The 14098-nt window shown below is 41.2% G+C and overlaps 1 protein-coding gene across 16 annotated transcripts in view; it reads right to left on the bottom strand.

The window, feature by feature from the left end:
* The window catches only part of xrn1 (5'-3' exoribonuclease 1), an 88689-nt gene extending 76522 nt beyond the window's left edge, over positions 1–12167 (bottom strand). For all 16 annotated transcript variants that reach the window (XM_090224917.1, XM_090224921.1, XM_090224926.1 and 13 more), the window contains exons 1-11: positions 11741–12167; positions 10485–10717; positions 10280–10377; positions 9908–10017; positions 6520–6630; positions 6009–6094; positions 4541–4628; positions 4160–4328; positions 2254–2321; positions 1970–2107; positions 1698–1852 (exon numbers count right to left, since the gene is read on the bottom strand). In XM_090224917.1, the coding sequence (XP_090081043.1) occupies positions 1698–1852; positions 1970–2107; positions 2254–2321; positions 4160–4328; positions 4541–4628; positions 6009–6094; positions 6520–6630; positions 9908–10017; positions 10280–10377; positions 10485–10717; positions 11741–11815 (1331 nt within the window). In that variant the 5' untranslated portion in view covers positions 11816–12167. The remainder of the gene's footprint in view (positions 1–1697; positions 1853–1969; positions 2108–2253; positions 2322–4159; positions 4329–4540; positions 4629–6008; positions 6095–6519; positions 6631–9907; positions 10018–10279; positions 10378–10484; positions 10718–11740) is intronic.
* Between the last annotated feature and the right edge of the window lie 1931 nt (positions 12168–14098).

The following is a 14098-nucleotide window of genomic DNA, read 5'->3' as shown; positions in this document are numbered from 1 at the left end:
AAATCCATTTAATATAGCCTACAGCATCACACTAAATCCATTTAATATATCCTACACCATCACACTAAATCCATTTAATATATCCTACACCATCACACTAAATCCATTTAATATAGCCTACAGCATCACACTAAATCAATTTAATATATCCTACACCATCACACTAAATCCATTTAATATAGCCTACAGCATCACACTAAATCCATTTAATATATCCTACACCATCACACTAAATCCATTTAATATAGCCTACACCATCACACTAAATCCATTTAATATATCCTACACCATCACACTAAATCCATTTAATATAGCCTACAGCATCACACTAAATCCATGTAATATATCCTACACCATCACACTAAATCCATTTAATATAGCCTACACCATCACACTAAATCCATTTAATATATCCTACACCATCACACTAAATCCATTTAATATAGCCTACACCATCACACTAAATCCATTTAATATAGCCTACACCATCACACTAAATCCATGATGTATTTTAGGCACGTCTAAAGAATAAAAAACATCAACTGGCGCACACCCAGAAAAGTGTGTTTGTGTGAAGGTGCTGACTAACAGCAAATAAACTACAACAAATGAAGAGTGGCTCACTCCATATATAAAGTCCCAGTAAGTTATTGGGTATTTCCCAATGTTTGGGCATCACTGTGCCTTCTTCAGGGTGATGTCATGAATACTTGAACCAGCTTATGTAGACAAACAGTGCAATTAGTGCAACCAATGACAATACTGAGGGGTGTGTCATAATGATTAAATTAATTAGGATGAATTAGTGAAACTGTTAAAAAAATATATATATTTTATGGCATATTAAATATATTAGACTATTGTTATATAGAAACAATTGAATATTGTATATAATATTAGCATCAACATACATTATTGTTTAATTCAATTTCACATATTTAATTGTTTTGTATTTCATTTTTCATATTTGTTGCATGTAATCTTTTGGTGCAACCTTAATGCATAATAAACATCATCAACATATTAGGTGTACGCCGAAGAAAGAATATATCAATTTAGTATATATTCTTTATACAGCTTATTAGCAATGAACTTAATATAGGAAATAAATATAGTAGTCCTAGCCTTTAGAAAGCTGAAAAGGATCCTATTTTTCTCACGTAATAGCATATCTTATAGAAATGTTAAGGAACAGGAACACTTATTTCATTCCAAGAATCAACCAGCTATGAGGAGTTGGCTCTCACTGCCCAACAGGTGATCCTATGCCAAGCCTCTTATTACGTTTTTGATTAGATTTTCATTTGTATTCATATCAGAGTGATTAAAGCCTGCGCAGAGTACCGGCCGTTAGCGCCTGGCCGTTAGAAAGTTTGGTAGGCTACTGATCATCTTTGCTAATTACCACCAGCGGCATCAGGGGGCAGTCTTGGAGAAGCCTAGTTACCGGGACTCAGTCAAGTGGAATCTGACTGCAGTCATGACTGGTGTCTGCCGGTGTGGCGGTAATACAGTCAGCGTAACAGCCCTAGTCACAGCTCTACAATGCCATCGTCTTTGCTTATCAACTAGGAAAAAAACATTCAAGTTCAGCCCAGCTTGGGGGCCAGAAAATGTTGTAAGAGCATTTCAAAACCGTTAGAGGTTGCAGGAAAATATTTTGAGAATGTTGGAAGAAGGTTTGGTATACAACTCACTCTGAGACCACCTCCACTCCCATCTTGGTCATGTAGTAGGTGCGCTTGTACTGTCGGAACTCTGCTTCAAACATGTCTTCTTCCTCCCCATCCTCCTCAAAACCTCTGCTGGGGCCTCTGTCCTCATCCAGCGCAGCCAGACACAGAGAGTCTTTCTGCACACACACACAGAAACACACACACACACACACACAGAAACACACACACACACGTCAGCAAGATCTTCATACATGCATTTGTAGAATCTGTGTGTGTGTGTAGTCATGTCTCACCAGGTCTTTCTTCCTGGAATCCTTGCAGTGAGCCTCCTCTGCTGCCAGCCCTGCTGCCTCGTTCAAGTACTTGTTCCCCACCTTACTCTCAAACCACTTCAGATCCACAAACACCTCATTGAAGTGCTCCCTGTCAAACTAAGGGAGAGGAAGAGAGGGAAGACAAAGAGAGAAAGGGTAGCGAGAGGTTGCGAAACAAATGTGAGAAAGAGTGTGAGACTGACAATCAGAAATGCATGGTAATTTTAAAAATGACACTGATAGTGGATGCTGGTCTCTCTTACCTCTGACAGTTTCTCCAGGTACTTCTCAAAGTTACCCAGGTTCAGGTGACCATTCTCATTCAGGTATCCTGATGATGAGAAGAGACAATGAAGTTGATTGCTTATTACTCACTATACTATCAGTAAAATGTTATACTCAGTATCGGGTGTGTATTTTACCTGTGTGTGTGTGTGTGTGTGTGTGTGTGTGTGTGTGTGTGTGTGTGTATTTGTGCGAGGGCTGTCCTCGACTCCCAAAAATTTTGATTGACCGAAAAGTCTTCTTTCAACCAATCGAGTCTCCTACATTTTTAAAAGGTCTATTTTTCCATACATAGACACACCGTGTGTGTCGTAATAAAATCAACTATATGCACTGAACTTGCCTGACACTTTAAGAACACATGTAAAACTCATTCCACGGAGGGCCGAGTGTCTGAGGGTTTTCGCTCCTCCCTTGTACTTGATTGATGAATTAAGGTCCCTGATTAGTAAGGAACTCCTCTCAGCTGGTTGTCTAGGTCTTAATTGAAAGGAAAAAGCTATAGACACTAGGCCCTCCATGGAATGAGTTTGACACCCCTGCTTTAAAAGCACTGTTTGATGAAATAAGACACTAAAGCCTCAAGAGGGAGCACCAGATCAAGTCAAAGTCTATTGTCTGTACTGACCATCCTCCTCCCCGCTCCCTGTGGCCTTAGCAGATTCTGCCATTACGCTCCTGAAGTTGAAGGTAGTTGGTTACACTAGGGGTCTGTAACCTTCATGTGCAATGCCAACCTATCTTACCATTTCTACCGATCTGCGTGCCAGTTATGGTTTTCATGTGCATATTTTCGTGGAACAGTTTCATTTGATTTAGAATAACAGCTTCCTATCTCAATCATTGTCACGTGGTTAAATCAAAATTCTATCTAAATGAAAATACAAATCTAAAAGTAACTTCTATTGCCATTGCCAACCTTGTACCATCAGCCTATATAAAGCCCCACATTTTTTAACATTGCAGCCTGCAGGTAGAAAACATCCTGATAAAAAATAAGTGTCCTATAAACCACGTTGGCTACACATGGCCTGTCTACAAAGAACTTGTAACAATGTATCAACTGAGTCCTGCCTGTAGCTTGCACTAGCAAACCACAAATATTCTGGGCCCTCAGGACAGACACAGCTGTAGGCCATGAGCAAGGGATAAGAAGTCATCAGGTAGGCCTATTTTATTAAGTTTCCAATGGTTCAGAGCATGACATTTCTATTTTTCACACCGAGTGGTTATCTAAAGGGAGAGAGCTGGAAAGACTTTTCAAATACATACTGAAACTATTGTCATTCTCAATGGATGTAAAAACAGACTTTGTTTCCTTGCTGTTTGAGGTGAAGAAAAATGTACTTTGAGAAGCTCCACAGCTCATAAGTGGTGGTGATTAAAGAGAATCAGAAATACTGTCAGATCCCCAAATGGGCACATTTATAAGCCTACATTTGCTCGCAGGACAGGTAGCCTAGGCCTACTTCTATGGGTAATCAGGTGCGCGTAGATAATCAGGTGTACTACTGTAGATAAAAAAAATGATGTGGAATTGACAGACTAACAATCAAAGGGCAAACTATTGACACAATGAAGTTATGAAACAATGAATGTGCAGGAATTGGTGGGAGAGAGTGCATTCTGGAGAGAGATGTCCATTGTGCATCTTAGTTACACTCCTCTTCTTCTTAGACTGCAGCAACCACACAGCCTCCGCAATGGATTAGTCCACTGAGACAGGCGCGAATCAGACAGCTGTCTTGTGTGCCATAAATATATATATTTGCGACTGCTCGACTAAAAAAAATCTTGGTCAACCAACAGCCTTTTGACCAAACAATAAACCAGTCGACTAAATGGGGTCAGCCCTAAAATATGAGCTTGTCCATGTGTTCTCACCTCCTAGTGTTGGCAGCACACTGATGTAGGTGCGGTAGAGAAGAGGTAGGGCGTCGTGGTTTATGTGAAGATGAGGAAGATGAGGGATGAAGTCATTCCCAACAAGAAAGCCCATCAGGATCCAGTCATCTATGATTCGCTCCAGGTCGTACTCAAATGAGATCTTATTCTGTCAAACAACCAATCGAAAGAGATCTTATTGAGAAACAACCAACAGGATGAGATCTTACTGTAAGGAACAACCAATCATTTGATCTTATTGTTATTCAAACCATTCATAGAGAACTGATAGTGTGAATTGATTACTTCTAGGGGAGTTTATTTTGCCTCTACTATATTGGTCACACTCCAGCAAGATTTGAATGTATGAATGTGTCTTACCTTAACTTCAGAGAACTCGTAGTCTATGTACTCCCTAAATAGTGACAGGTGCAGTAGGTGGAAGGTTGTCTCCTCTGGAGCAGTTATTCTACAGGAGGACAATACATACTGATTACTAGGGATGGCATTGGAAATAATACCCAACAAAAATAGAAAAACGCAACAAGTGTTGCTACCAGGTTTGATGAGCTGAAATAAAAGATCCCAGAAATAGTTCCATACGCACAAAAACCTATTTCTCTAAAATGTACGGAAATGTGTTCACATCCCTGTTAGTGAGCATTTCTCCTTTGCCAAGATAATCCATCCACCTGACAGGTGTGGCATATTAAGAAGCTGATTAAACAGCATGATCATTACACATGTTCACCTTGTGATGGAGACAATAAAAGACCTCTCTAAAATGTCCAGTTTTGTCACAACACAATGCCACAGATGCCTCAAGTTTTGAGGGAGTGTGCAATTGGCATGCTGACAGCAGGAATATCCACCAGAACTGTTGCCAGATCATTTCTATACCATAAGCTGCCTTCAATGTTGTTTTAAAGAATTTGGCAGTACATCCAACAGGCCTCACAACCGCAGACCATGTGTAACCACGCCAGCCCAGGACCTCCACATCCTGCTTCCTCACCTGTGGGATCGTCTGAGACCAGTCACTCTGACAGTCACTCTGAGTATTTCTGTCTGTAATGAAGCCCCTTTGTGGGGAGAAACTAATTCTGATTGGCTGGGCCTGGCTCCCAAGCGGGTGCACCCCATCCATTATGTGAAATACATATTTCAAAGCCACTTATATTGGTCGCATACACATGTTTAGCTAATGTTATTGCAGGTGTAGCGAAATGTTCCTTGCGCCAACAGTGCATTAATGTCTAACAATACACACATCTAAAAAGTAAAAAGAATGGAATTCAGAAATATAGAATGTAAGAAATAAAATAAAAAAGTTGCTTAGTAGCCTTGTTATGAACTATAACTCAAAATTGGTGCATGTTGCGTTTATATTTTTGTTCAGTATATTTCACTATTAAAATAATATCAAGACATTTCAGTTTTCCGGATAGTCAATTCTATTTAAAAAAAAATGTAAATACATAATATTATCATTTAAAAATGTCTTTATACTCTCTTGAACAATCAGAATGGTGCAAATTCTGAGGGCAGAGGTAAGCTACCACACCAGCAGACATGCTTGCTATTCTCCGGTAGTTCTCCGGTAGTTTTAGGCTAACAGCAACAGTGAAAGAGAAGTCTGATAGAACTAAATATCTTTCTGGTGAATGGTTTGAATTGATCCGTGTCAGGTCTTGAGGAACCCCGTTATGTGCATGCCTGTAATTGCCATTTCTCCAAAAAATGAACAAACAAGTAAACTGAATACTAACGTCCGTTCAGATTTTCGAATAAGTGCCCATCGTTATACCTCTGTCTTACACACACACACACAGCATATGCCCACACACACCTTTTCTGGTTTTTCTTCCCTCCAAAGCGGACCTCTTCTCTGAGTAGGGAGAAGTGTGGCTCATGGCTCGTCAGACCTAACATCATCTGTAGGAGAGGAGTGAGAGATATCATAGTTAACACAACAGACCTTCCATCATCTGTAGGAGGAGTGAGAGATATCATAGTTAACACAACAGACCTTCCATCACCTGTAGGAGAGGAGTGAGAGATATCATAGTTAACACAACAGACCTTACATCATCTGTAGGAGGAGTGAGAGATATCATAGTTAACACAACAGACCTTCCATCACCTGTAGGAGAGGAGTGAGAGATATCATAGTTAACACAACAGACCTTACATCACAGCATACCAGTTTGTGTAAATAGTAAGAGAACTGTAAAAAACTGACACTAAAATTACCAGAGACATACATATCACACACCCTCCCTGATACACATCTGTGCCATCTCTCTTACACACACACACACACACACACACACACACACACACACACACAGGCCACCCACCAGGTCAGCGTCCAGGCCATAGAGACAGTGGCGTGTGTTTGGGTCGTGGTCTGGCTTGGTGTTTTCCCAGCGGATAAACTCCATGATCTTATGTTCTCCTTCTCCTGGAGTCTGTCAGGGAAACAGGCTGACAGTATTACCATCTGACAGGGAAACAGGCTGACAGTATTACCATCTGACAGGGACACAGGCTGACAGTATTACCATCTGACAGGGAAACAGGCTGACAGTATTACCATCTGACAGGGAAACAGGCTGACAGTATTACCATCTGACAGGGAAACAGGCTGACAGTATTACCATCTGACAGGGAAACAGCGTTACAGTTAGGGCCGTTGAGGTGACCGTAGTACCGTCTGACAGGAAAACAGGCTGACAGTATTAACATCTGACAGGGACACAGGCTGACAGTATTACCATCTGACAGGGAAACAGGCTTACAGTATTACCATCTGACAGGGAAACAGGCTGACAGTATTACCATCTGACAGGGAAACAGGCTGACAGTATTACCATCTGACAGGGAAACAGGCTGACAGTATCACCATCTGACAGGGAAACAGGCTGACAGTATTACCATCTGACAGGGAAACAGGCTGACAGTATTACCATCTGACAGGGAAACAGTTAGGGCTGTTGAGCTGACCGTATTACCGTCTGAGAGAAACAGTTAGGGCTGTTGAGGTGACAGTATTACCGTCTGAGAGAGAAACAGTTAGGGCTGTTGAGGTGACAGTATTACCGCGACACTGGTAGTCATGAGTCATGACCACAGTCAAATTCAATGTGACTGTTGAGTCATGGTAATCTCCTCCTATGCACTCTGGACATAGTACCAACTCACTAACGATCATCAGGTCAGCCTGGTCGTCAGGGCTCCCGTGTCCCTCTAACCACTCTGACAGCAATGTAAATGCAATCGAATAATCACAACAAACATCATCAAAACAGTATCGTGCTTTTAAGGTCTTCGTCATTCACAATTAAAGTTGCCAAATAACTCTAAGGCTAGCATATACTGTGCATTGAGCAAGTATTCAGACCCCTTGACTTTTTCCACATTATTTAATCCATTTTAGAATAAGGCGGTAACAGTTTCCCCCCCCCCCCCCCCCCATCAACCTACACACAATACTCCATAATGACAAAGCAAAAACAGGTTTAGAAATGTTTGCTAATTTATTAAAAATAAAACACTGAAATATCATATTTACATAAGTATTCAGACCCTTCACTCAGCACTTTGTTGAAGCACCTTTGGCAGTGATTACACCCTCAAACCTTCTTGGGTATGACGCTACAAGCTTGGCACACCTGTATTTGGGGAGTTTCTCCCACTCTTCTCTACAGATCATCTCAAGCTCTGTCAGGTTGGATAGGGAGCGTCGCTGCACAGCTATTTTCAGGTCTCTCCAGAGATGTTTGATCGGGTTCATGTCCGGGCTCTGGCTGGGCCACTCAAGGACATTCAGGGACTTGTCCCAAAGCCACTCCTGCGTCGTCTTGGCTGTGTGCTTAGGGTCGTTGTCCTGCTGGAAGGTGAACCTTCGCCCCAGTCTGAGGTCCTGAGAGCGCTGGAGCAGGTTTTCATCAAGTACTTTGCTCTGTTCATCTTTCCCTCAACCTTGACTAGTCTCCCAGTTCCTGCCGCTGAAAAACAACCCCACAGCATGATGCTGCGACCACCGTGCTTTACCATAGGGATGGTGCCAGGTTTCCTCCAGACGTGACGTAATGTGCCTTTTACAGAGGAGTGGCTTCCGTCTAGACACTCTACCATAAAGGCCTGATTTGTGGAGTGCTGCAGAGATGATGGTCCTTCAGGAAGGTTCTCCCATCACCAAGGAACTCTGGAGCTATGTCAGTGACCATCGGGTTCTTGGTCACCTCCCTGACCAAGGCCCTTCTCCCCCGATTGCTCAGTTTGGCCAGCTCTAGGAAGTGTCTTGGTGGTTATAAAAATGATTATATTTAAGAATGATGGAGGCCACTGCGTTCTTTGGGACTGACCTGGCCACTGCGTTCTCTGAGGTGCTGACCTGTTGCACCCTCGACAACTACTGTGATTATTATTATTTGACCATGCTGGTCATCTATGAACATTTGAACATCTTGGTCATGTTCTGTTATAATCTCCACCCGGCACAGCCAGAAGAGGACTGGCCACCCCTCATTGCCTGGTTCCGCTCTAGGTTTCTTCCTAGGTTCTGGCCTTTCTAGGGAGTTTTTCCTAGCCGTGCTTCTACAGCTGCATTGCTTGCTGTTTGGGGTTTTAGGCTGGGTTTCTGTAAAGCACTTTGAGATATCAGCTGAAGTAAGAAGGGCTATTTAAATAAATTTGATTTTGATTTGAATTCCTTCAACCTCATGGCTTGATTTTTGCTCTGACATGCACTGTCAACTGTGGGTCCTTATATAGAGAGGTGTGCCTTTCCAAATCATGTCCAATCAATAAAATTTACCACAGGTGGAGACCAAGTTGTAGAGGCATCTCAAGGATGATCGATGGAAACAGGATGCACCTGAGCTCAATGTCGAGTCTCATAGCAAATAGTCTGAATACTTATGTAAATAAGGTATTTATTTTTTTACATTTGCTAACATTTAAAAAAATAATAATAATAATAATGTTTTCACTTTGCCATTATGGGGTATGTGTGTAGATTGATGAGGGAAAACATTTAATTCATTTTGGAATATGGCTGTAACATAACAAAATGTGGAAAAAGGAAAGGGGTCTGAATACTTCCAGAATGCACTGTAGGACCTGTTTCAAATGATCACTTTTATGCTCAACATAGCCACTTCATATGCAATTACATGGAAAAATATGCTTTCTATTTTATTCAATATCTATTTTATAATCTTCTTACTATAAAATAATATAATGGCATGGGACTTATAAGCATATCTTGTTTGCTAGATGAACAAGCCTACATCCTATGGCATGACACATAGTCAGATAACATACAGCAGGCCAACTAATATTATAGTCTTCTGAAATACATTTTCTTCATGTTATAGTGTTTTTTTTACACCTGCCTAAAATAATGGATTTACTGTGATGATGTACATTCAATTGATTTATTAGATTTTTTTAAATGTTTATGTTTTTAAAGGCATGCATCAGCAGCTTGTATGTGTGGAGGCCTAGAGATGCTAAATGTGTTTGTAAATTAACGGTAAATTACAGTAAAACCGGCAGTCTTTTGCATGACAATAACCAGCTGACAAAATGTAATGTCCGCCACAGCCCTAGTTACAGTCAGTCACCGAGGAAAACAGAAGTCACACGCACACTATGAAACTTTTGTGGGGAAATCTGGGAAATATGCAACAGAAACACACACTGACAGACATACATGCACACAGAGCCCCCAGCCCTCACCTCGTGTCCAGAAAGGTAGACGTTAACTCCTTTCCAGGCATTGTCTGTGGACAGTTTACTGTTGACAAAGTACTTGAGCTGCTCCTGTAACCTGGCCATGAAGTCCGTCCCTACAGGAGAGATATGATGGGTCGTATTCATTAGGCACCAAACGGAAGAAAACAGACCAAAACTGGGAGGGACTACCGGAACTTAATAATAAGAAAAGCTTAATTTCCTTCTCTGTTGGAGAACATTTTGCATTGTGCCCTAATGAATACAAACACCTTCATTCATGACACCTACATCCTAAAACCTAGGATTTGGATGAGGGTATGAGCTGAAAGATAGATAGGTGGAGAAGTGGATGGATTGTGTAGTAGGCTTACATACCAGGTGTGATGCAGTTAGAGTCAAAGCGGGCCTCAGAGGGTAGGACCTCTCCTTTCTCTAGGGCCTTCTTTATCTTGTCCTCTGCTTCTTTGGCCGACCTTAACAAGAAACATGTTAATGAAGATGCGTGATCTATCACTATGCCACTCTGTCACAGATACAGCACATAAAGTTCAAATGAATTTATTATAATCATGATCATTACCTGAATCTCCTGCCTCTCTGCTGGTTCATCTTGGCCCGAGGAGCCACCCCATCCACGGCCATGAAGAACACCTTCCTGGGCTTGATGATCCTGAACAGCACCTCCAGATAGTGGAAGATGTCTGCAAAGATCTTCTCCTCCGAGATACGGAAGTGGACGTCCTCGTCATTGGGGTGGGAGCACTGGTGGATGATGCCATTCATATCCAGGTAGAGGTTGTCAAATTCCGGAATCTGGAGAAGAGGGGGGAAAGGGGGATGTTGGAGTAGTATGTCTATTAACCTATAGCAAGTGGATAATAGCATCAATCCTTGAATAATGGTGGAAGTGTATTTATGAGTTGAGGATAAAAACGATCTAGTGGGATTAACTGGAAACAGTAGGAAGAAGTGCATTATTATTTAGGAAACATTAACATGCAGAGTTAACACGCTTGTAGCTAAACCACAGCATGACTCAGGGCAGAGGGTCACAGAGTCATACTGTGGCCTGAGGTCAACATTCCACTCCCTAATGTATATTGCATACCTACCAATCAGTAATGTCAATTACTTAGATACAAATACTTTAAAGTGCTACTTAGGTACTATTTTTGGGTATGTGTACTTTACTATTTATATTTCTTACAACTTTTACTCCACTACATTCCTAAACACAATGCATGTTTTACTCCCATACATTTTCCAGACACCCAAAGTACTCGTTACATTAATTGAACGCTCAGGCAGGACATCAATATGGTCCAATTCACGCACCTATTAATATAATGCGTACTTTTTCCACCACTGATGGCGATACATTTGGGCTAACCTGGCGGTGATCTCGACAGTGTTGTATCAGGTCGACGACTGCAATGTGTTATTCAGAAAATGTTTCTATTTAGCTACTTGACAAACTTAAAGTGTAGCTAGCTAACATAGGTCGTATTCACACACTGTAGACTTATTGTTATGATAATCTAAACGGAGCTGGTAGTAGTAACAAACTGGCTGGCTAAATAAGTACCTAGAGGGAAATGGAGTCAAACACGAAATTGGTTGGTAAATATTGGTTGGCTAACTAGCTATAGCTATGTTTATATTTACAATAAAATGTTGGGTTATGTATTACCATAATAATCATATCAGTAGCGAGTGCAGCAGAGTGGAAACAGCAATACGTGGATATGAACCCGTTATAGGCCTGCTATATTTCGCTTGCTAGCTAGCTGCAACAGTAACGTTATTAATAAGCAAAGTAGAATATCGATATCATACCTGATGTTCCTTGACAACTTCACTCAGGCAAGGGTATCGCTCTGAAATCCATCGGTAGAATTTCGGCACTCCCATCTTGACCACAAACTCTTCCCTTTGAGCTAAATTTATACAATTTCAACGGTATAAGAGATGTGTAAAGTTACATGAGAAGTTGTGTTTGCTACGGGGTCCGGGATTTTGTTTCTGTAGCAGCTACGCTAACTAGCTGGCTGTAACTGTCCAGCCAGTAAAACAGTCCGGGTGGAATCAATGACGTAACAACCAGAAAGCCAGCTCTCAAACACAAAATTGTAAAATGTACTGTGTGACCAAATAGATATCATGTTTCAAATATTAATAAAACACAATTTAAATGTATAAATAACAAATCTAGGCTTGTTTTTCTTTTAATATGGTACTTTCATTCTTGTGCAATCATTTATTTGTTCCCGGCGATACACGCATTTAGTAATTACTGGTTCCACGTCAGCACAAAGAAGCGGACCAGCTAATGACGAGCAACACAACATGCAATAATTTCAAAGATTTTACTGAGCTACAGTTCATATAAGGAAATCAGTCAATTGAAATGCATTATTCCATAATCTATGGATTCCACATGACTGTGAATACAGATATGCATCTGTTTGTCAAAGATACCTTAAAAAAATAACAGGTAAGGGTGTGGAACATATAACCATTCAGCATCTGGTGTAACCACCATTTGCCTCATGCAATGACGACACATCTCCTTCTCATAGAGTTGATCAGGCTGTTGTGGCCTGTGGAATGTTTTCCCACTCCTCCTCAATGGCTGTGTGAAGTTGCTGGATATTGGCGGGAACTGGAACACGTGGTCGTACGCGTAAATAAAGAGCATCCCAAACGTGCTCAATGGGTTACATTTCTGGTGAGTATGCAGGCCATTTTCAGATTCCAGTTATTGTGTACAGATCCTTGCGACATGGGCCATGCATTATCATGCTGAAACATGAGGTGATGGCTGTGAATGAATGGCACGACAATGGGCCTCAGTATCTCGTCACGGTATATCTGTGCAATCAAATTGCCGTTGATTAAAATGAAATTGTGTTCATTGTCCGTAGCTTATGCCTGCCCATACTATAACCCCACCATGGATCACTCTGTTCACAACATTGACATCAGCAAAACGTTCATCCACACAACGCCATCTGTTAAAAATGGGATTCATCTGTGAAGAGCACACTTCTCCAGCATGCCAGTGGCCATCGAAGGTGAGCGTTTGCCCACTGAAGTCAGTTACGACGCAGTCAGGTCAAGACCCTGGTGAGGACGATGAGCACACAGATTAGCTTCCCTGATACTAGTTTCTGACAGTTTGTGCAGTAACTATTTGGTTGTACAAACCCAGTTTCATCAGATGTCCCGGTAGTTGGTCTCAGACGATTCCGCGTGGTTACACTTGGTCTGCAGTTGTGAGGTCGGTTGGACGTACTGCCAAATTGTCTAAAACGACCTTGTGGCTTATGGTAGAGAAATTAACATTAATTTGGCAACAGCTCTGGTGGACATTCCTGCAGTCAGCATGGTAATTGCACACTCCCTCAAAATTTGAGGCAATCTGGCATTGTCTTGTGTGACACAACTTCACATTTTAGAGTGGCTTTTTATTGTCCCCAGCACAAGGTACACCTGTGTAATTGTCATGCTGTTTAATCAGCTTCTTGATATGTCACACCTGTCAGGTGGATGGATTATCTTGGCAAATTAGAAATGCTCACTAACAGGGATGTAAATACATTTGTGCACAACGTTTTAGAGAAACAAGCTTTTTGGAACATTTCTGGGATCTTTTATTTTAGCTCATGAAACATGGGACCAACACTTTGCATGTTGCATTTCTATTTTTGTTCAAAATATTTACCCTCACCTCTCTCACCCATTGAAGTTACACTGTTTTCACAAAGCTGGCCAACCTACAAAGCTTGTTGACATGACGGCGAGGAACAATGCAAACAATAAGGCTCTGGCAATCTCTTCCACTGTTTCAAAAATGGACATTGTTAAAAAAAAATCCATTGTATTTCAGGAAAAGCATTACAGGGATGATATGTAGAATGCCTCTAGAAATTGCTCCAGCCAGCATTTCAAGTATGCTTACCCTACTGAGCTCTTTCATGTACTTCAGATTGTGTGGTTAGAAAATAATCAAGGGTGGGTTATCAAATCATGTTGTTTTCTTTTATTGTTTTGGAACCCTAACCAAATTGACCTTTTGAGTTCATTGGAGCGTATGAAAATCCTTAGATCACTGTGGTAAATTCAGAATCTAGATTTTTGCAATGAAAGATGACTTCTGTATATTTTATAACCAGTACAAAAGTAAAACAGGTA

This window comes from Oncorhynchus mykiss, chromosome 28 (assembly GCF_057628025.1).
Source record: "Oncorhynchus mykiss isolate SJ-2025 chromosome 28, ASM5762802v1, whole genome shotgun sequence".
NCBI classification, from domain to species: domain Eukaryota; kingdom Metazoa; phylum Chordata; class Actinopteri; order Salmoniformes; family Salmonidae; genus Oncorhynchus; species Oncorhynchus mykiss.
This window is presented reverse-complemented; position numbering and strand designations above follow the sequence as displayed.